This window comes from Monodon monoceros, unplaced genomic scaffold (assembly GCF_005190385.1).
Source record: "Monodon monoceros isolate NGI ecotype Baffin Bay Population unplaced genomic scaffold, NGI_Narwhal_1 Super_Scaffold_5, whole genome shotgun sequence".
NCBI classification, from domain to species: domain Eukaryota; kingdom Metazoa; phylum Chordata; class Mammalia; order Artiodactyla; family Monodontidae; genus Monodon; species Monodon monoceros.
The window spans coordinates 69,807,737-69,831,971 of record NW_021703782.1 but is presented as its reverse complement, the minus strand read 5'-3'; the positions used below and the strand labels follow the sequence as shown (position 1 = coordinate 69,831,971).

The following is a 24,235-nucleotide window of genomic DNA, read 5'->3' as shown; positions in this document are numbered from 1 at the left end:
TGTATATTTTCCCCCAAGAGTAGGGACTATTGCTGTTTTAGTAAGTACGCAGATATTAATCAGTTTTCATCACCCATTTCTGAGCCAAGATAAAGGCACATTAATCTCTCTATTTTATCGGTATGGTAAGGAAGTAAAGAGATCTTATGCAATTTGATTAAAATCAGTCATTAAGTCAATGCTGATGTAGGTATGGGCCCCAAATCTTAGGTTATAGTCAAGTGTCAAGTGTAAAAATGATTCTATTTGCTTATCCTTTCAATTAATGAAGAAATGTAATTTAGAACACTTAGATTTATCTTAGTTGAAATTTCCATTTAAGATATTGGTTACAAAGACAAAGAATTTGGCATCAAATCCTCTTAGAATAAAATGATATTATGTAAAATGCTATCCGTTTGTTTTCAGCCTGATAAAAGGCCCATAGACACAGTCTGACTAGAGAAAACGTATCTAAATCCATGTGTGTCCTGAGCCATGCATCTCTGCTTTGAATTTGGGCAACGCTCAAATTCAATTCAACAAACGTTTACACATTTATTGTGCTTTTATTATACCCTAGACATGCTGCTAGTTCTTGTGGGAGCAGTGTATATGTCACAGAGTTTGTTCTGAAGTAGTTTACTCTCTAGGCAGAAAGATGTGTACACACCAAATATTACACAAATCAGCAGTAACAAGTATTATCATTGGCCTACAAACCAGGGGAAACAAGCAAAAAGAGTTAATTCTATTGGAAAGATTAACAGAAGCTTCAGAGATAAGATGATAATTGATTTCAGCTAAGACAATACAAAAATAAATAAGGTTCAGCATATAGAGAGTTAATAAATTAAGAGAAATTTTCAAATTTCGAATTAGAAATTAGCAGAACGTTCTATGTCACCCTCTCCTGCAATCCTACTACACTGTATACATCTCTCTAGTCTGGCAGCTTGACTTGTAAAAGATTTGGCTCCAGGTGTGTCACTTATAGCAGCCAGAGAGGGCCTCACAGCAGAATCACAGTCATATCACCTTTGAATTCCCACTGCCAAGGCCAGCACTCTGCACATAGTAGACAGCTGAAGTCTCTTAAAGGTGGGAATGAAGTATTTTAATAGCATTTTGTAAAGTGAATCAAACTTTCTAATTTACTGCTTTTTTTGAAAACTGATTCTTTTGGATTTTGAGTTCTTTAGGATTTTGAGTCCCCAGATTGCTGGGGTCTGCTATGGAATTCATCATCCAGGGGAGACATCTCAGTCTCATCTTTAGCTGAATCAGCTAAGAGAAGGGTGGGTACAATACAGATCATGGTTGTTACTGTTCCCACCCCCGTGCCAAGATTCTCACTGATCCGCACACATTCATCCACCTCTTTAAACCTGAGAGCCAAAATCATACGTTTGAGATTTTACAGACAGACAGACACATACACACACACACATACATACACACACACACACACACCCCTCCATGATGCATAAAGATGTTAGCATGGACACATAACACACGACAGCAAAGGTATAAAAAGAGACCACAAAATTTAGCAGGGAAAATGGGCAAACCAATGGGCAAATATGGTCCGAAATGGACAAAAAAGTGAAATCAAGGTAGTCAAAGACATTTATCATTGCTCCCTGTAAGAAAGACTACGTCCCATCTCTTCACAAGAAACACTGAGATTTACTCATCTTTTAGATTTTAATACTTTTATTACTTAGTTTAGATCTATTTTTGTTTCCCAGAAAATTAGTATTTTATCTTTAAATCTCTGACTCTAAGTGCTACCCCCTTCTTAAGTGGGAGTTATTATTATATTTTATTTTCCAATCATATATGCTCCATTGTATAGTGGAAGGTAATGGGGGAATGGTATTCCAGTTCCTCAAAACTCTGTTTTGTAGTTACATATATTATAGATAATACGTCTTTCCATTGAAGGCAGACAGAGATGGTGATGGCCATCAGATAAATTATAACTCATGTATAATATTTAAGAATTAACGGAATCTATTAGGTAAGGCCAGTGAAAAGTCTACTTAATCCTGGCACAGTCTAACCCCCTGCAACTTCATGAGTGCCTTATGAAGCATGGGCTTCACTGGCAACTTGTTAGAAATGCAAATTCTTAGGCCCCACTCTAGACCCCTAAATTAGAATCCGCATTTTAACAAATCCCCCTTGTGATGTGTGTGCACATTGAAGTTTTAGAAGCATGAGTCAACCAGTCACAGGGTTTCATGGAAACTCTGTGAAGAGAGATTATCCCATCCATCTTTAATTTAGGTTGGGTTTCGTTTCAAAGATCCATAAGACCAAGTGCCAATTATGTCGATATCTTGCCTAAATTTACATTAAGATACACTCTTGGAGTTTGGTGGCCTCCCGATTTTTCATTTTACATCCAATCCAATGGTGCTGTGTGATACACCCTGTTCCGCAGGAGAACCAGGCGTGCATGGGGCGAAAGGAGAAGGCAATAATTTGAACTAGAGAATTATACGGAAGACTGGCAAGTGCTTTTCATTGTATGATGGGGATTTTAAACTCTACTGACTCCATGTTGCTTTCCTCTCAAAAGATTGTCTTGGGCTCCAAGCAGTAGAATCATTTTTGCAAAGGAAAATTCCCAAACTTCTGAAAAGCTTTTGTGTTTCATATACGGAGTGAGTTAGAGTAATTATGTATTTCTTTGCTTGAGTTTATTTCTCTCCCACCATTACTCATTTCAAAATCGTCACCTTGAGAGGCTAAGCAGAGGCCGAGTCCCAGGCACCCTGAACTGTGGTTGCTGTAGGTATCACCTTCCAACTAGCTAACAACCAGAGGAAAAGATACCTGTCCTTTCCTAAACTTGAGTTTCACGAAGACTGGTGACCTATCCATTGCCTCAAAAGGGAGCATCTCTCACTGTGACCCTGTTTACGTGGAAGTGAGCCTACTTAATGGATACTGACGGTGACAGTGATGATGACAACAATGACAAGAGTCCCTGTTGAAGGAATGACAGGATGCGGATGTGTGAAGAAGGACACAGTTATTTCAACTCTAAGGAAAAAGGGAGATGACGTACCTAAACTGCATCCCAGACACCCTTCTTCACAAGGCATGCATTCTTCGTAGTCTGGGTCTTGGACTTCACCTATACAATAAGAGGAGTAAAAAGCACAATTTCATTTTCACTGAATGGAGACCCATTAGTTGCTATAAAAATATGTTGGCGTGTAGCTTATTTTCAAGCAAATCATAGAGCAATTATGAAACCCACAACCATGACTGAGGATATATGTGTCACCCACATTTTATCTCCTTCTATTAATTTAATAGATTAGATTAGTTTGATTGGGTACAAATAGCACAGAGTTGGACTGTATGCCATGCAACTAGTTTTGAAATCAAGTTGGTAGGTTTTACTTATTAAAGAAGTAAGTTCAGTTTCTGGGAACGTAGTTGGGTATATAAGCGATGAAGCAGCCTTACCTTGTCCACACTCTAACTTCCGGCAGGTGCGGTTGGAGGGCACCAGGAAGTAGCCACGCGCACATCGTGTGCAGACGTGTGAGCTGTGGCAAAGCTCACAGTTGTCCGGGCAAGGATGGCAGGTGTGGCCCTCGTCAGGGTAGTGGCCTGTGGGGCAGTTCTCCCGGCACTCTCCCCAGTACAGGAACCGCTCTCGGCCGTGCTTATCTAAACAGATAGAAATGAGCAAAATTAAAAGAAGGAAAATGTACAAAATTAACCATGAAGGTAATATAACTGAGGTCATTTTATTAAAAAGATATGACCAACTGCTTTTGCTCCCGGTAGACCAGAAAGATAAGAATGGTTGAATAGAAAATGCAGTATCTTTGAACTTGTAGTTGAAGACTTCCTTGGGCTCCTTTCGGTGTTTGTAGACGCTCACAGTTGGGGACTATAGAGATCCCATAAGAATAAACAAATGCTTGATGATATATGCATTTCTATGATAGTGCAATCTTTTAGAATGATTTTGAATTCTGTTATCAAAATCACACACTTGTGTTAACTGTGTAAGGACTGACTTTTTGCACAGCTACCAATCCTGTAGTGACAACCTATTGAAGCACTCAACCAAACATGCCTCTTTGACTCCTTTATATGAATTCCTGGAAGTTCTGAGCGGCTGTCAACATTGGACTCTACAAGGAAAGAATCAGCAGTCCTCCCAGTATGAGACTGTGGGAATCTGCTCCTGCAGAAGACCCAATGTTGCCCCTGGAGGGAATGGAAAATTCTAATCAATTCCAAGCTATCGTAATCAATGCAAAAGGATTCTCATCAGTTCTAATCATATACTGAAACACATAAGATTAATGTAGATGCACCTAGAGGCCTCCTACCTCCCACCCCCTGGAGTTTTTGCTTGTGCTAAGTGTGCCCAGGGCATCCATCTTCTCTGAATCAGGTCTCCCACATGCCCCTGGCTCTGAAAATATCTGCATTACCTAAAATAACTGGGTCTAGAATTCACTCATAATGTGATCTACCACACGAAGACCCAGAACCATTGACCTTCAAGATGCAAGGCTGTTGGGACTTCCCTGGTAGTCCAGTGGTAAAGAGTCTGCCTTCCAATGCAGGGGACATGGGTTCGATCCCTGGTCAGGGAACTAAGATCCCACATGCCGCGGGGCAACTAAGCCCACGTGCCACAACTACTGAGCTTGCATGCCTCAACTAGAGAGCCTGCGTGCTGCAAACTACAGAGCCCATCCACTCTGAAACCCATGCGCCACAACTACAGAGCCCACACACCCTGGAGCCCTCATGCCACAACTAAAGAAGAGAAAACCTGCAGGCCACAACTAGAGAGAAGCGCGTGTGCCACAGTGAAGAGCCTCTGTGCCACAACTAAGACCCAATGCAGCCAGAAATAAATAAAATAAAAAAATAATAAATAAATCTTTTTTTTAAATTTCAAGGCTGCTGAATTTGTAAAGATAGCACTGACCCCATGTTACAAGTGCAAAATCTGAAAGTCAGTATAATATTGAATATTAGATTGAACCACATGAAATTGCTCACATTCGACAGTTTTTTACCTGTAAACTAGGCATTTTCAAAGGTTTTAACCTAATGTTCTTATTTGATTAAAGCCCTATTTCAAATACAATTTAAAAATCACGCCCTTGGATTATGGACTCTGAAGCTCCCTTTTTTCTGATGGTGATTTCATGCCAGAAGTCTGCTGGTTCCCATGGGACAAAGAAAATAAAGGAAGTGTCCAAAGAGGTGGTAGAAAAAAGTGTTTGCAGTCTCCAAGTTAGACCTGGAAGAACATTATCCTCCTAGGGAAGGAGAGTGTTTGGGAGGATGTAATATGCATTTGGTGATTCTACAGCTATAGATCAAGGTTGTGGAGCACAAAACCCCAATCTGGTGGGACCTCGAATCTCAGGAGACCACAAAAAGGTCAACTTTCCAAGTTTTGTTCTTCTTATTTCTACCATGACTCATTGAGAAAAGATTCTGTTTTACAAAGTGCCAACCTTCTCACATGTAGGTAGGAATATGTTAGGGAGAGCAGTGAAAAGCTAACCCTCTCCTCCATCCAGCTGTTGCTGTACGTTCCCTACACCTTCACATGATGTCAAATCAAGATCCAGAGGCTTAAGGGAAGCTTGGCATATGGTGAGTTCTAAATATATATTTGTTGAATGAGTGAGTGAATTCATATTTGTCAATATTCCTATTTTTCCAACATATCCAACTGGATCAACAATCTTTTTTTTAAAATTTATTTATTTAAATTTATTTATTTTTTGGCTTCCCTGGTGGCTCAGTGGTTGAGAGTCCGCCTGCCGGTGCAGGGGACACGGGTTCATGACCCGGTCCAGGAGGATCCCACATGCCGCGGAGCGGCTGGGCCCATGAGCCATGGCCGCTGAGCCTGCGTGTCTGGAGCCTGTGCTCCGCAACGGGAGAGGCCACAACAGTGAGAGGCCCGCGTACTGCAAAAAAAAAAAAAAGAAAAAATTATTTATTTTTGGCCGCGTTGGGTCTTCGCTGCTGCGTGCAGGCTTTCTCTAGTTGCGGCGAGTGGGGGCTACTCTTTGTTGCGGTGCACAGGCTTCTCATTGTGGTGGCTTCTCGTTGCAGAGCATGGGCTCTAGACGTGCGGGCTTCAGTAGTTGTGGCATGCAGGCTTCAGTAGTTGTGGCTCACGGGCTGTAGAGCACAGGCTCAGTAGTTGTGGCACATGGGCTTAGTTGCTCCATGGCATGTGGGATCTTCCCAGACCTGTGATCGAACCAGTATCCCCCTCATTGGCAGGCGGGTTCTTAACCCCTGCACCACCAGGGAAGTCCCTGGATCAACTATCTTAAAAATGAATGATGATGGGTTCAGATATTAGAGGAAATGTTCTCCAATTCCATTTTATTATTTATTTATTTATTTATTTGGTTGCACCCGGTCTTAGTTGCAGCTTGCCGGCTCCTTAGTTGCGGCACGGGGCCTCCTTAGTTGTGGCATGTGAACTCTTAGTTGCAGATGCATGTGGGATCTAGTTCCCTGGGCAGGGCTCAAACCCAGGCCCCCTGCATTGGGAGTGTGGAGTCTTACCCACTGCACCACCGGGGAAGTCCCTCCAATTCCATTTTTATTGTTCAGATATGGCTTTGCTATGTGGACCCCTCTGGGTATTATAATTTGGGTTTAAAGGACAGAGATGTAAAGGGTCTTGTTTAAAATACATGGACCATGCAAAAGGAAGTCACTTAGGTGCCTTAACAATGGCCAGCTTTCCCCACGTGATTGGTTCAGGATTATGCCGAGATTTGATGTTTCTACTAGCTTGATAGCATGGCAGCTCACTTAGCTTTGAATGATTATCTGGACACCTCAGCGATTCGAATATCATGCGTAAATTTTTGGCTACTTGCCCAGAGTCTCAGAACTTAAGTTCATGTAATGATGGGGGGGAGAGGCCAGTTCTTGTAGTAGAAGTGCTGATATTTTTGTTATGTGACAAAGCCGTTCATGCGGTAATAGGAGACAAGAGTTAAAAATCAAGGAACTCCAAAAGAGGTTCAGATTGGCTTTCATTTATACTGAGGAGTAATTAACTGCTTCCAGAGGATTTCTTGGCAACCGATTTTGTTAGAAGAGAAGGTGGACCAACGTGAAGGCATTGGATGTCTGCCGGAGGAAAGGAAGGTTGAGGGTTGAAAGGCAGGAAGGGAACAGGATTGCTGGAAAGGATGAAAGAAAGGCTGAGGGACTCTGAAAATAAACTTTATGAAGTTTACTCCAACATTTTGCTTACTGAAGCTGTCGTATGATTGGTAGAAGTTAGTTTCGGGCTCAGTTTGGTAGAGGATAAACCTGGAAGAGAGTTTAGAGTGAATTTTCACCAATAGAGCTGGAGATCTGCCTTTCCAAAAGGATTCAGACCTAACATTAACAAAGTTACAATTAAGCAAGGGGTGAAATTTCTACAAAGAGATGGGACAGGCTTATGTGTGTAGGTGGGACTCCCTAGCCAGAGGAATTTCAGCCTTTGAATAAAGCTTATTGATATAGAACTGCATCCATTCCATCATCTGTCTTCTGCAGCACTGCCTCACGGATTAGCTGCACTAATATGTGGACTTGGGATAGTACAGTCTTAACAGGCAGAAAACCCTGCTAATCAGAACCCGCTCAACATTTCCCTCTTCAGGATGCCTCCTGTTCTCGCTACAGCTGTAAGTAGCGACCTGTAGTAGGGTTGCTACCATTCATTCAGTCTCTATCTAATATCTTCCTGTTTTATAATACATGAGGACACACCCCTCTGTTAGATTGTAAAACTCCTTGAAAGTGAGTATCATGCTATTATTTACTGCATTTTCCATGGTACCTATGTAGAGTAACTTATACGTGGGAGGGGCACAATACATTTTTAAAAATTATTGATGTATAGTTGATTTAAATGTTGTGTTTATCGCATGTGCTTGTGAGCTTGACAGCTCCCCAATCCTCAGACTTTTCTGATGAGATCAGTGGTGATATTAACAAATGTAAAAAAAATACCTGTGCTTTTTTTCTGCTATACAGAGAAGTAACTCAGCTATACATATATATATGTATATTTCATATTCTTTTCCATTATGGTTCATCACAGGATATTGAATATGGTTCCCTGGGCTATGTAGTAGGACACTGTTGTTCATCCATCCCATATAATAGTTTGCGTCTGCTAATCCCAAACTCCCAGTCCTTCCCTCCCCTACCTCCTCTCCCCCTTGGCACCACAATACATTTTGTTAAGGGAACAGGTTAAACACAGACTTTGAAATAGAAAACACAGAAGAAATGTCAGGGCATTTTATGTGTGGATTGGTCCAAGCAGCCATAGGATGCTTAGAACGTTTTAGATACTTGTTTAGCGTTTAAGCTACTCCTTAGTTGTGTATATATATGAAGATTTAGTGTGTTTTAAATGTGAAAGGGAATTTAGATGCCATCTTGTCCATTCTCCTCCTTTTTACAAACATGGAGAGACTTAAAGAGGTGAGGTGATTGGGTTAGTGTCTTCTAGTTTATTAGTGACAAAGCCGAGACTAGAATCCAGGTTTTCTGATCGATATTGTTTCTACTGAACCATACATCCATCCATCTATTTACTGTGTGCCTTCTATAAGCCAGATTCTGTGCCGTGCTTGAAATACGGCAGAAAACAGGTAGAAACCATTGACTGCTCTTACAGGGCACAGAGTCTGATGGACAAGGTAGATAGCAAGGGTGAGGAGGCCTGTGAATGGGAAGTGCTGGGCTCCAAGGGTGCTCACATGAAGGGGGCTTAGCCTAGACAAGAAGGTTAGGGCAGCCCTCACTGAGGAAATGACATTGAAATGGAGGCCTAAAGGATGAATAGAAAGAGATCAGGTAGACAGTGGCTGCGGAACATCTCAAGTGAAGTCTGAACAGCTAGAGAGACTGAAATGCTCGTAGGAGCAAGCAGGTACAAACAGTAACAGTAGTAATAGTAGTGATAATAATAATAATTGCTAATATTTATTGAGTACTTCCTATGCACCCCACGCCATTCTAAGTGCTTTATTATTTTATCTCATTTCATTTTCATAATAATCCTAGAAGAAGGCAGCCATGATCACCATCTTACAGATGAGAAAGGGAACAGAATAAGCAGGCTAGAGGTAAAATTTGACAGATATACTTTGTTTACATATGAAACACAAAGAAATCATTTTAATTTATACAAAGAAATGTGTTATCTCTCATTTTTCTGCAAATGCACGATGCTCTTCATTTATTCTTCATTTTTCTTGGTTTTATTACAAGCAAGAACGAAGCTAAATAATTCTCTCCTATTAGAAAAAACGTGTAAATATCATGAATGGTGGCAACTGAGAGCCTCAAGATTAGTGAGACAGCTGGGAGGGGTGAGGACTGTGATGAAATGGAGAGCAGCCCCGATGGTCTCCAGTCAACCATTTGGGGGCCATATGGAGCAGTGTTGCAAGATCTTCCAAGTTTTCAAGAGAAACCAAAAACCCAGGTTTTTATTTGAAATTTCCCAATTTGGCTCAAATTTTAAAGTGTTCTGTAGGTCAAATAAGATATGAATTAGTCCCCCATGAAGTCAAAGTGGGGGCCAACATATGTAGGGAGACTGGAGAGGAGTCAAGGGTCAAACTACAGAGGACTTGAGAGATCATGGAGTATAATTTAATGACAGCAGAAACTTTAGCATTGCTAAGGCTGGGAAAGAAAAGGTCACATTTGTGTTTGGAAAAGATTACTCTGTTCCCACAGGGCTCTGACAACTTCTAAATGGCATAGCTCAGGGCTGAGGAGACCCTGACCCAACCTCTATTACGCTATTTCTCTTAAATACCAAATATGTCTGCCTTAATTTCCTAGCTTTTCACTTTCACCTCAATGAGTCTTAGTTTTGTCTAGCTCATGTCTGTCATTGTGTTTGCATGCCCTTTCTTTCCTCTTCTCTGGAAAGACATCTCTTAGTTTCTCTCTCATCTCCTCAGGGGCCGCGGGTCTGTGTCTCCAACAATTTGAACTTGTGTCCTGACAGCAAACAGAAACTTCAAGGTTGTACATACTCTTTAATGAACAGACAGCTGTCTAATCTCACCCCCTTGTCCCCAGAGATGAAGCTTTTTAGTCAAACCAAATAATGTCCAGTGGGCGAGCAGGTTTGCAGCAGGAAGAAAAAGCAAGCAACCAGACTCCCTCACCTACTCCACAGGAAGTGCAGTTGGAGGGCTCATCTCCTTGGCATTCTTGGCAGGTGGAGTGGCATGGATGGCATTGGTTCTTAAATTCAAATTTGCCCGAGGGACAGTTCAAAACGCAGCGACCATCATCAAAAATCCTAGAAGAAACCAGACTTTTAGAGTTTGTAAGGGTGACTTTATGGAATGGTGTTAAGTACTAGAACATGTGGTGTTTGTGTTTCGCTGCACATTCTTGGTTTCATTGTTTGAGAAACAAGGGTGATGCCTGGGACTGATCATCTTAGAACATGGGGAATATTGGTCATGTACCCATCCTTGGCCAGAGATTTGGACCCAACAGTAGGCATGCCAGGAACTGGCTGGGGATGTAATCTTGATTCTGGTTTCAAACAAATTAATCAGTACCGCAGGGATTAAACCCACACTGTAGGCTCCAGCCAAACCCAGCCAACACTCAGATGGAGGTCTTTGAACTTTGAAGACACTAGATGGGTTTTTGAATCCAGAGGCCTTGGAGTAGATATTCTTTCTTTAGTTATCAGCATGCCCACACTTTGCAATGGGAATGTCAAGTCCAAGGGCTCCCAAAGAAGCACCATCCTGTAGTTTAGGTGCTACTTATAAACTTGACCTACACACATGGCAAGTGATCCATGAATTCTGATTCCTTTTTTAAAATTAATTTTTTTATTGGAGTATAGTTGATTTACAATGTTGTATTAGTTTCTGCTGTACAGCAAAGTGAGTCAGTTATACATACACACATATCCACTCTTTTTAAAATTCTATTCCCATACAGGTGATTACAGAGTATTGAATAGAGTTCCCTGTGCTATACAGTAGGTTCTTATTAGGTATCTATTCTATACGTAGTTGAACTCTGTCATTTTTGCAAGTATTTCCTGATGTATAGGGTACCACAGTCTCTGTTTTCTGACCATGTTTGCCATCACCTACAAGGGCACTGCAGATAAGTTAGCATGTGGGCTTCTAAAACCTTTGGTTTTATACACATACTATATATATATACACACCATAATGTGATGGTTAATGTTTTCAAAGTTTTGCTTCTTCTTTCCCTTGGAAGAAATCCCAAGAGCAAATGTGATGAAGTAAATTCTGTCCAAGAATTTTCCTCAGAAGAAAATCCACAATGTCTAAGTGCAAGAGTCAGATGGGTCATGTGAATGGATGAAGTGAGATGGGGAGCTCCACCCTCAGAGTTTCTGTGGGGAGGAGAGAGCCGAGATTCTGTATTTTTCACAAGTTCCTAGATTATGTTCATGGTGCTGGTCTAGAGAGCATACTTGGAGAGCTTCTCAGTGGTAGTCTGGGTTACTATGGAATTTGCTAAATGATTCCTACCTAAGTAATACAGGTGGTGCCAAACTGGCATCTCAGAGAGCTCCCTTAGAGCAGTAGTTACTGTGTCAGTCGTGAGGGTGTGATGCCTCCAAGGGTGTGATGGTGACATCCAGATCTGGGAGAACTGAGGGCCTGCAAACAAAGCTAGGCTTTTTCTCTCTCTCTCTCCCCAGTCTGGATGTCACACAGAAGGCCAGGTGTAGGTCTTGAGCAACTCATTCCTGGGGTGGTATTTAATTTGTCTAAATCCCTCTGTTTCTATAGCTAGAATCAGCCCTAAATGGAGGATTGGCATTTCAATACCAGGTTTGGAGGAAATTGGGGTGGGGACAAAGCATCTTGAACATGTGTTGCTGCAGTTGCAGTCTTCCATCTCGTCCCTGAAAGTCTGTGTCATTTGCATCTGTTTGGAAACAGAATGGGATTAAGGCCAAGCATACAAGAAGGACACCTCGTTCTTGGATCCTCAGCCCCTCAGGCTCTGGTCACTGTACCCAGCGTCACTGGTGTCAACAATCCTTTTGGCCTACTGCAGAGTGTGGAATCCCAGCCCTAAACAGACATGCACACACAGCTGGTTGTCCAAGTCAAAACAGCTCTCCTGCACCATGACCCGTAATGAGAAGACTGTGCTCCAGACTTTTAGCTGATGGCACTAATGCCAGCTGGGAATATCCTGGTCCCACCCTGGTTTTTTAGCTAGAAGATTTGTCAAGGAATAATTTGGTTGTGGCTAGTTACAAAAACGGAAACAAAACAAAAACCTCCCTTTAAGAAAAAACTATGTAAGAGCTTTCTGAGGTTTTTAAACAAGTGAACTAGTCTGTTCTCCACTGAAAACGAGAATGGGGCATGTTTATTTGTGAAGGTTCATTTTCTTGCTAAATTAAGTTGAAAAAGAGATGGAAAGTACATCATCATTTTGTTCTTTATAGGAAGAGATGACAGATTGGTTTGGGGCAATTATTTCTCTTGAGAGAGGTGACCTAATACTGTCAATGGTTGGAACCATTTAAAACCCTTCGCGAACTTGGGTGGGTACGGAGGTGAAGCAGATGGTGTAGCGCTGCCATGTTCATGTAGGGAAGGGGCTGTCTTTCTTACTTGAGAGCTTATTTTAAGAAAGTACCAAGCAAATAATTGTGCTTCAAACCACCTCCCTCTGTCTCTACCCTGAAGAAAGCACAGGTGACATACCCAGTTTTTGTAAGAACATGATTCTTTATAAAGATTGAATGATAAGGACAACAGTTGTGCTTGAGTGAAGGCACTGAATTACATCATCTCTTGCAACCTCCCCATCCCGCTCAAGAACAATTGCTAAGGAACTTGAAGAAAAGTCCCATTTCAAGTGACACAGATTTCTACCACCACCAACAAATCTCCCCTAGTGGAGGAGAAGAGATATGTTGTTTTGGGCTCCATGGGGCTGATGAAAATTTTCTTTAAAGCGAGCTCAAGCCATCTCTGGGACCACCAGATTTGTGGATTTCTAGGACACTCAGGCAAGCTCATCTCTGCAGGGGAAGCCCTTCTCTTCCCAAGTCACGTACGTTCTTGGCCTTTTCATAAGCTGTGAACCATTCCAGGTCCAACAGGCTTATGGAAAGGAAGAAGGTGGCAAAACCAAGTGCTGAAGAGCTGGGCAGAGGTGAAGTTCTCAACATTGGAACTAAATTTTCCAGAAGCCCCAGGGTGTGTGTGTGTGTGTGTGTGTGTGTGTGTGTGTGTGAGAGAGAGAGAGAGAGAGAGAGAGAGAGAGAGAGATGTGAACTGGAAAAGAAGAGTTGCAAGTCAGAGTTAGCTGGTCCTCTGCGCTGTTTGTTGGTTTGGTCTAACTAAAGCCATCACAAGGGCATTTACTGTAATTTCTTGGCACGTTAACGTTGTAACAGAATGAAATCCCGCAAAGGATTTTTTTTTCCTGAATTCTTGAAACAGATCAAATAAAACATTTGAGGGTGGGTCAAAAAACTTTTACATGCTTTTAATTAGTTCAGAGACTCCGCAGTTCCTTCAGGACTGGGTTGGGAAATTAGCTCATGCAGTGAGGACCACGGCATTACAGAGCTAGATGTGTTAAATAGAGGTGGCAAAGACGATACTTGCTTTCCCCAACTTTTTAATCATCTTGAAGGAGCTAGGTAAACCCAAAGGTTTATAGAAATGTAGAGGGAAAGCTAGAAGATGAAGAGAGAGCTCTTCAAGTTTCAACTTCCTTTAAAACAACTTCAGAGTTAAATTATTTTTTCAAATTTTATTATGGCAATTTTAAACATATATAAAATAAACAAGACATAACAGAGCCCCCCCATGTACTCATCACTCAGCTTCAATAATTGTCAACACATGGCCAATCTTATTTCATCTACATCCCCAGTGATTTACTTCCCTCTCATATTGTTTTGAAGAAAACCTCTAAGTTAAAGGTTAACATTCCTTTCCCAGATAAAAACTCCTTTAGGGATGACCTTTATTGTGCCAGGACTGGAGATACCCCAAAAGCTTAAGAATAGGAAGAAACTCAGAGTGACCAATAGTTTATTCTGTTTGCCTCACCTTACCCCTTACCCCCACCCCAGATCCATTTTCTGCCATTCTCTGACCTGCTATGTCTTGGAAGTGCCCACTAGAGACCATGTCCCCAAGCTCACTTCCCTCACTTGTAAATGGTGTTCCCCATTGGCATCCAGGTGTTTCAGACAGGGAAACACCAGTAGGAGATCTGAGGGTGGGGGGAGAGAGAGACTGGGGTATTTATTCCACTGGAGCCACAACCTGGCTTCCTCCTCCCATGATTCTGGAGTGGCTATGTTCCCTCCAGCTCCAGTTTCTATCAGGCATCCCTTCTATGGCTACAGGGTTTGCTTCAGGCCTAGGGTGTTAAAGCTCCCCCAGTGTTCTGGTCCCTGAGTGCTTCACCAGCCCTTGACTTTGACCTCCTGAACCACCTATAAAAATCCATGGATTTGCACCTAACTCTGAGCTGGACATAAAGCAGGTGCTCAAGACCGTCTTGAGTAGACCTGATTCCACTCAAGGAAATACTTCGGAAAAACCTTAAGGAAAATACGTGGCTGCCCTTTGAGGACAAATAAGTCAACGACACCATCTTTCAAAATAATTTCTTTCTCCTCATCTTCTAACCCCTTTCTGGAAAATGCAGATAAGAAAAGTCAGCTAGTTCATTGCCATGATGCGGTGCCCTTTCTTGGATGTATCTGCAAGTAACTGACATCAAGGAAGAGAAATGGGGAAAAAAATGGAGCGCTCAGGGAGATGAGAAGAAAATTGTTCTTGAGCAATAGGATTTCCAGGAGGACACCTGGTTTGAGATCTATACACATGCTTTTCTATCTTCAAAAGCTAAAGAACAGGTTGCTAAAGCCAAACTATTCAAGTGGCGCAGGAGGTGTACCTCTGATCTTCTTGTACCAATGAGCTTCGATTCTTAAAAAAATGGCCACTGATGGTAGTTGAATTTTTTTCTCACTTCTGGTGAGGCTGGGACAATCATAACTTCCACAATGTACACTGGACGATGGTAGCTGCCCTATTAAACAAATGCTAAAAAGTTCCCTTGGTTCAAAGATGTCCAAACACACAATGGCATTTGATTGTTGATGTGAGGAGTTAGAGGAGCAAAAGGACCTATTTTCAAAATGTTGTCTGTATCTAATAGCATGCCTTGAAGCTGGCTTAAAGCAAACTCAAGAGGCATAGGTATCTTAAAGAGACACTTAGAAAATGTTATCACAGCATTAAGAATTCTTAATAAGACTGTTCTTTTGTGTTTCCTTCCTTTCCTCCTTCCCTCCTCTCACTCTCTCTCTTTCTCTTTCTGAGGGAGCTATTTGGAGAACCAAGCTCATGATATTAATTACACACTTCATCAAGTTCAATAACACGTACATTTATTGAACTACTACTATGTGTTGATCACTGTAGGGGAATAAGGAGACAAATACACCACAGTTCCTACTCAGGGTATTACAGTCCTGATAAAGAATTAGGTGAAATGACTGTTGTTCAAGGCAGAGGGAACGTCCATCCTAGAGACTCACCTGCCGCTGAAGCAGCCTCATTATACTGGTCTTGGGAGAAACCTTGCTTCCTACGCATTTATCAGAGAAGATGAAGCCAACAAATATTAAGTGCTAGAATCAGAGGAGTGTTGATTAAAAATGCAACGGGCTCCCAACTCTCTTCATTATAAATTCTCAATGTATTAGCAAAGATGCTCATCCCATTCGGATACTTACTATTTCCTCATTCATTCAGTTATCAAACACTGATTCAGTGCCTACTGTTTTCTTAGCACTGTGATAGGTAATGGAGGTACAAAGATGAGTATTTCAAGGGGCTACTGTCTAACAAGTAGATTTGTAAGTCAATGTCTGAAAATGTCACAGGTGCACTTATGGAAGTTTGTACAGAGCACAGGGGAACATAAAGATGGTGAGGTTAATTCTATTGGAAAGAGGTAAAAAATGCTTTCATAGGACAGTTCACCCTTGAACTAACTCTAGAAATAGGGGTAGATATTTTATTAGCAGATGGAGATGATGGTTGAGGGATGGGTGTGCAGAAAGGGATGAGATTCTAGGCATCAAAGCCACCACCACCTTCACTGATGAGAAAGCCCCTGTAGTGTCCAGGGAACCGATTCTCACAGTGGTTACGGGGCATCATAGGGGGAGGACACTACAGACCTCTGACATTGGGCCAGACCACAGCAGGTTTCTGTGTCAGGGGAAGGAGTTTGATTCTTTTTCCTGTAGGCCCAAGGGGTGCTTCTAGGTGGTAAGCACCTCCTCTCTCCCTCCTGCATCTCATGAACTCCCAACCCCAGGAGATACAAGAAAGGTCACTCACCTTGTGCTGGGGCAGCCAGTGCAGTCTTCCTGGGTTGGCCCCCAGCACTTGGCACACAAGGCTTCACAGATCTGGCAGAGGCCGTGCTCATCGACGTATTCTCCTGGGGAACAAAATCTAGTTGTTTATCACATTTCTGCATGGCAGTGCTGTCTGGGCTGTCAGTCTGAGAGCAGCCAGCTCCCTCTGTGGCTGCCCAAAAGCGATGGAGACAACACAGAGAGAAGAGACCTTGAATGGCTTCAGCAGCCAGTCTGCTCTTCTCCCAAGGGCCCTGGAAGTTGGAACCTCAAAAAGTTATGAGGCATGACATAATTTTGGATCTAGTCAACATGTGTTACAGATTTTATAAGTAGGGAGAGGCTGGGGTGGGGGGCCGGGCGCCCCATAAGACCCCTTTACTGAGCACCTACTGATGTTCCTGTTAAAACCTGAGGGCTCCTGGCCCATGACGAGCCCAGTTATAATCTTGGTTGAAGTCAAGCCACGGGCAGGACCCACCCAGATCTTGTCCCACCGCTCTGGGGGGGGATTGTGGTTACTAGTCAAAAATGGGAATTGAATCTTGGCTGACATTGGACAGATGTGAGCTGCATCTCACCCTGAAAGAGTAACCATAAAGAGATAGCCAGTGAATTCTTCATTGACTTAGAAAGTTTATCTCTCCCAAGGAAAGACCAAGATGAGGCCTTTCCACATGAACTTTCCATGAAGCAAGTTGAGCCTCATGAACTTGTGGACATTTAAAAAATTTCTCCCACGGCAAAGGTGGTGGAGAGAGGCCAACCTCATTGCAGGCGACAACCTCATGATGGGTGTCTATTCATTGAATTCAACCCTCTATTGACACTACAGTCATCCTCTTCTGACATTGTCTTAAAAAGAAAAAAGTCAAAAAGTGTCTTCAGTCTGATTCAAAGAGCCACTTTGTGTGATCTGGAAACTGATCGTGCCCAGAAAATATAGGTTCAGATTTCAGTAGAGTCACAACCTTCACTTGCCTCCCACATCAGCCCCAACTTTCACAGCCCCTAAGCCTGTCTGAACATTGTTCATCTGAGATCCAGCCAGAAGAGTGAGGGAGCAAGACCCTCGGTTTGATCGAGGGGTGTTACGCAGACTCCGAGGTTCACTGCCTGATTTATTGTAGTTGCCTTGCAAAAAGCCCCGGAAACTTGGACCTGACTGGTGAGGAGTGTAGGGAAGTCTACCCCTCTGCCTTTTTCCATAGCTTTACTGAACTAGCAGAGTTGGGTAAGGTAAACCTTACCTACATAAATCTTCCACTTGCTAGCACTAAACCACAAAAGTGAAAATGAAGAGGAAACCAGAATTTGCCCTTACATGGCAGAAAAAGCCTTTCACAGAGAGTTATTCTATTGGTTTTGTCAACTAATGGGGAAAAGTACATACTCAGAGCAATGCAAGCATCTAACAAACAGTGGCAACACGCTGCACATCTTGGACTCTGTTCTTCTGTGCCTTCTAATAGTTGCCAAGGTACAGTGTGGACCAGAAATCTGATACATAACCTTCAGAATGGGACTGTGGTTCTTAGCCCAGGAGTGACTCCCAGAAGTCCTAGCCCCTAAAGAGTGAGGAACAAGAGGGGGCAAAGAATGTAAATGTGCAGGTTGTTCACTGTGCAAGGTGCCTTCTCAAATGGTCAAGTGGAGGTGGAAGTCCCCCCCCCTCCATGTTCATCCCACCAAGCTGGACAGCCTCTGCCTCTGTAAGGGGCTCCTTCTACTAATCACGCAAAGGCGTTAGAATGGACTAGGTGTACTCTTGGTAATCAGCAGTCCTGAGGCAGAAAAAACCTGGGGCTTCTGTCTAGTAGGAGTGGTGACATCAAGATGCGACTGTCTCACTCAAAACAGGCATTATAGTTCTGCAGCCTTCTTTTTTTATTTTTTTCAGACTCCCCCATTCCCCTCTTAATTGTTGCCCTTGCTGAAATCTCTTCCACTTTTGTTGTGCAAGGCACAACCAACGGAGCAGTCATCAGTCCAGGCATCAGCCAGATAAAGAGCAGAGGATCCAGGGTGGACCAAGTAGGAAGAAGTAGATCATGCCTACATGGCTGACGAAAACAATTTGTGTTTACAGAGTTAGATGACAGCTATATGTCTTTCACAAGGTGTGTGCTGAGTGGAACAGGAATGGGAGACGGTTACAGAGGCTCCTAAACCCAAAGAAAGTGTATTCTAGAGAAATGTAGGATCATAGCACAGCTCACTCACTCATTCGTTCACTCATTCATTCCATGATATTTTCTGAACATCTATATGCCAGGTACTAGGTGAGATTTAGAGATATAGAAATTAAATAGGCCCTGTTCTTGGCTTCTCAAAGATTTTTGAGTAGAACGATTTTTAAGAGATATAATGCAAATGCTGGCCACATGTCTTTGACCTCTTGGACAGTCTAGGTTAAAGTCTGAAACAAAGAACAAGGGCATACGCTGGACTCTGCTAGACCTAGAGGCAAAGACCATTCCTTTGCCTTGGCGTCCATGCCTATAGGAACTGAGACAGTGGTTTGGGTCTCCCAACTCCTGATAGCTGTCCACTGTAATCTTCATGATATATTAGAGTCAATGCTAGGGTAGGATTTTAGACTAAATATACCTTGGTCTGCTAAATCAAGTGCTATTTAGATGGCTCTGCAAGTTATCCCACACCTACACCCGAAGTCTCCTTTGTAATTACAGATGATGCATGGCTAGGTCAAGCAAGGGTTATTCAGTTATTACTGTGAACATTTTGAACTCTCCTCTGTATCTGATTTGCTCCTCATTGGCTTCCGTAAGCCAGTAGGTGGCACTGACAGCTTGGCCTTGCACTTCCTTGATCTGCTCAACTATTATGGCTTCTGTTGGTGCTGACAAAGTGCCACCTTAGATATAATCATCACTTGGAATTGCCCCATCTCTGAGATTTCAAGTACCCACTCCAGACACAACCTTCTTATGCCCCATTATGAGTCTAGCTTACCCAGGTGGTGCCCTAGGCTGCTTGGTCATCCCTTCATTCATCTGTTTAGTTCCCTCTTGCATTCCTCATTTGGGCTGGTCCAACCTTCCCAAGACTCAGTCCCACCATTCTTTCCCCATTCTTTCTCAGAATATGACCTCACTACCTAATTTTCTGATAAGGTACTGTTTCCCCAGCATCCTTTTTTTCAATGTCAAAATTCCTATCTTCTTGAATGTTCACCAGTCGTCTGTCTCTGAGGAAGTTAATCTTTTTTCTTGGCTATTCTCTCCACCTAATGCTCTTAATCTTTCCTCAGGATATTTCTCCACCAGTCTGTCTTTAGTCCTTTCTTCACATCTCCCACCATCCTCGGATCTATAAAAGTTCTCCCCAACCTAAAACCTTCGGAAGCATTTTTCTTCCCTGATAAGTGACTCTTAAAACATGTCTTTTCCTCCTACCATTTGGAAACAAAATGGAGAAAATCTCATAACCTAGAAGCTTATGTAAGAGAATCAGCATAAGACAGCTAAACGGTGCATCTCTCTCCAGTCTGCATGCCTCTTAACTTGAGAGCCAACTCTGGCTTTAGGACAGATGAGAATAGAGAAACCTGTCCCGTTTTTCATATTTATGTAGACGTCCAATGAGTTACATAAACAACTGCCCCCAGCCCTTGCAGGCACAAGAGTTCCACTGCACATTTGAAAGCAAAGAAACCAGATTCCAAGGACGTAGTCAAGTTGCTTTTTTTTGGGTTGTTGGAGCAGTAAACTCTTGTCATCTGTTTTCATTGCACAATGAAGCTGAATGTTTATGACAGGCGTGATATACAAAATTCTTAGGAAAAATCACTTTAGCACAGACTCCGGGGTCAATATTTTTGTTCTCCACCTCAGCCTCCAAGCTCTCCCTTCTGGTGTCTTCATCCATTATTATCATGTCCAAATTATCTTTCTCCTGTCATCAAAATTTTTTCACCCCCCTTTTAGTTTCTTTCTCATCTCATCTTATAATAGTTCAAAGGACACTGAGGCAGTAGGGTCTCGTGGGGAGGAATGATGTCTCAGCAGTTGAAGACACATCTTAAAAATTAATACTTGTAAATTTAGAAGTTTACAAGCACAAGTAAGTGCCTTAGCCCGCCTGTTCCACCTCTTGATGACATTGCAGAATGTGTTTGTGTTAACAAGTCTAAGTTATAAATAAACTTTATGAAATCACCCAGAATAGGTAAACATTGATTACATCCTCCGTAGCTACCAAACATGGTTGAGACTCACAGCAATATTTTTTAGGCTTACATGGCTAGAAGAGCTTCATGTCTCCAGCTAAAATGCTTTGCTTTCTTTGGTACCTTGTAATATTTCTTTTACTGATTAGAGTCAGTAATATTTAAGCAAATAAATATATAAGCCCAGTAAACTAATAAACACATAAGTAGATTATGATGTGAGTTTAAAACAGCTTTTTAGCAAGGGTGGTTAGTAAGAGAAAATAAGAGGGACATTGGATGAGAAATCAGCCATTTGGTCTTTGATCTGGTTATTTCAGTGAGCAACCTTGTGTTACTGAATTATTTGTAGACCTCTTATCACTCAGATGCCAGGTCTCATAGAATGTGACTTTCCTGAATGTTTCCACAAGCAGAAGTGCTAATCAAATAATACTATCTCTTTGCAAGGATGCCAACAACTAGTTTCCAACTTAAGATACCACTGTGTGCAGACAGTTTTCATGAAAAGAAAGCCATATATTTATTAGTTTCCACCAGCTACAATAAATGCACAGTAACACTTTCAACCAGTTATATACTGATGAAATAATTCAGTTTTTAAGGCCTCATGAAGTGTGAAGTTTTATAGCAAAGTTCAGAATATGAGGCCATCAACTGAGCCTGCAATATCTTCACTTAAAAGTCTACACAATTATTTAGCCTTAAAAAGGAAGGAAATTCTGACACATGCCGCAACAATGATGAAACTTGAAGACATGTGCTAAGTGAAATAACCCAGTCACAAAATGACAAATATTGCATGATTCCATTTATACACCATACCTAGAGTAGTCAACTTCAAAGGGACAGAATGTAAAATGGAGGTTGCCAGGAGCTGGGGGAAGCAGAGAAGTGGGGAGTTATTGCTTAATGGGTGCAGAGTTTCAGCTGGGGAAGATGAAAAAGTTCTGGTGATGGATAGTGATAAGGGTTGCACTACGATGTGAATGTAATTAATGCTGTAAAACTGTACACTAATAATGGTTAAAATAGTAAATTTTATGTTACATACAATACACTTTGCCACACACACACACGTCTACACGATGAGTTTATTCCCTAGAAGGGCAATACTTGATTTTAACTAAAAACCTCAGGATTCTCTGCCTTTGGGGATGGGTCCAAAGAGCACCAACCGTCTTGGGGAGCCAGTTTGTTAAACTGAGTCTTGGGAGACCTCCTGTGCTAATGGAGATAAATGAGTAAGTGGATGAAGCTTGTGAAAATGGAGACATCTGGCAGATGGAACACTGTTTTTCCTTTCCATTAGAAGTTACAAAGGCAGAGTGAACATCACGCAGCTCAAAGCAGAGTTCTGTTTCCAGAGCCTGGAGGTGTCTGGGGCTACTGCTTCTCTATCTCGTCCTCTTAGTGATTTCCACTTTTCCTCCCCCACAGGCTTTTCTGATTGACGAGACTCATCCTTCCTGATCCTATTGCTTTTTCATTCTCAGGTGCTAGTGTTCTTCTGTGTGGTTTGTGCAGATGCTATGAAATGCTGCTCTGGCACCCCTGTAGGCTGGCACTCCTGCAAAAAGATGGATCGTAAAATGTGGATCCAACACACTCGCAAATGTTTAGTTTCCCTCAGCCTGCATGCTGTCCGAAGAACAAGGAATTAAGAGTTGATCCTTTTAGTTTTTCCCTGCAGTTTGGGCCCTGACCATAGTCAGGCTGCTAAAAAAAATGTATGCAAAGTGAAGTCTTGGCCAACACACCCAAGTAGAGTAGTGATGTAGCAATCACACGAGCTCCCATTCACCGACACCTACCGTATTACAAATACTGTACGTATCTGTAATATGTAATGTTTAAGCCAGACAACAGCCCCTTTTGTGAATGAGAAACCAAGGCTCAGAGAGATGAACAATTTTGCATAAATTCGCTCAACTAGGTGAGTGACAGAGTTGGGTTGTGACTCAGGTCTGTCCGAGTCTGAGCCATGCTCTTTCTGCAATATTTCCCTGGTATCAATTCATTTCCCCTTTTGGAGTTCCAAGTAGCTTTGCTATTTATAAAAGGAAAGAACTGAGTACATGCCTCCTCCAAACCACTTGCTGAGGTAAGGGTATCAAAAAGGAATTCACTGTGTAAACAAATGAACTTTGAGCTGGCATACTGCTCTAAGCAGATTTACTCAATGATTGAATATACCTTCCAAATTTATTTTCTCATACAATGGCCACCATTTATTAAAAGGCAATTCTGCTTATCGAATTGATATTTTACAAGCAGCTTATTTTGTCCGCTAGGCTAGAAGCTTTTAAGAGGAATCCCCCAATTTTTTTTTTGAATGAATAAAATAATTGGTTGGAACTCTGCAAAGGGATTTTCTATACCTCTTAACTGCTGTCCACAACCAAAATAAACTGTTTCCTCAGAAATAGCTTACAACCAGAATTATAGTAGCCTTTCTCTGGTCTCTCAATTTATATGAAAATCTAGTATAGATGGATTGTTTCCTGTATCTCTTCTCCTCAATTAAGAGAATTTTGCACTGTCTTTATGTTAGTGAAAAGTCACTCTTTTCCTAGTTAGGGATGCTAAAATTAAAAAGGCACTGAACAGTTGGTTCCAAGATCAGACACAAGAGAAGACAAGAGGCATGAGTGTGATTATTATCTGCATTTAAACAAAATAAGTTTACAAAGCCTATTGTTGAATGAGTGGGTGAGGGAAGCCATGAGCACTTTCCCGTAAGCAGTGTACAGTGGGTAGGAATCCATTTCTTGCCCATCGGAGGTGTGCAAAGTGTCTTGACGGTCTCTCTAATTAGTGGGCTGTCTGCTCTCCCTGTAAGTGAGCCTAGACTCACTACAGGTTCTTTTGGGCACTCCATCCCTCTCCTCCTCAGAGGTAAGATTTTATCTCCCAGTGTTCCCACCATTTGTGCCTGCAGAGGCACTACTCATGGGAGAAACTGTACAGAATGTGATGTGTTCATGGTGAGGGGATATGTGGGGTTCAATACCCAGTGCTGGAAGTAAGTGATCATAATTTGAGAAAATAACGTGTTTACCTTTTGGAAAACATGGCTCATTACCTGGGGCAGGTCATGCTTGGGAGACACTTACGGAGAAAGTAAGTGACTTGAAGGAACAGGTTGTTGACTAGAGCTTCCCGTAAGCCAGTGAGTGAGAAGGGGAGCTATCAGGCCGTAAGTGCTGCGTCATTCCCCTCCACTTTGGGGGTGATGAAGATGGCAGGGGAAACTGTCAGTGGTATGGCCCACTGAGCCTTCCTGACACTTTTGAACTAAACAAGGGTCCTAGCATGTGAATCGGTTAAAACCCAAAGTCCTTCCCAAGGAGCTTAATATGATCTAAATGTTTTCTGTGATGGTGGAAGTCCTGAACACAGGCACAAAGATGAGACTTGTTGTCCTGTACTTTCATTGCTATGGTTACCCAAAGAGCCTCCCTAAATAACCGCTTTTAAAACTTGCTCTTTTTTTTTAATGTAAATTGGTGCAGCCACTGTGGAAAACATCACGGAAGTTTCTCAAAAAACTAAAAATAGAGCTACCATATGAC

At 42.1% G+C, this 24,235-nt stretch overlaps 1 protein-coding gene across 6 annotated transcripts in view; it reads right to left on the bottom strand.

The window, feature by feature from the left end:
• The window catches only part of PCSK5 (proprotein convertase subtilisin/kexin type 5), a 449,309-nt gene that overhangs the window by 81,505 nt on the left and 343,569 nt on the right, over window positions 1-24,235 (bottom strand). For all 6 annotated transcript variants that reach the window (XM_029202698.1, XM_029202699.1, XM_029202700.1 and 3 more), the window contains 4 exons: window positions 16,449-16,551; window positions 10,209-10,345; window positions 3,466-3,672; window positions 3,059-3,127 (listed from right to left, as the gene is read on the bottom strand). In XM_029202698.1, coding sequence (XP_029058531.1) covers window positions 3,059-3,127; window positions 3,466-3,672; window positions 10,209-10,345; window positions 16,449-16,551 — 516 coding nt within the window. The remainder of the gene's footprint in view (window positions 1-3,058; window positions 3,128-3,465; window positions 3,673-10,208; window positions 10,346-16,448; window positions 16,552-24,235) is intronic.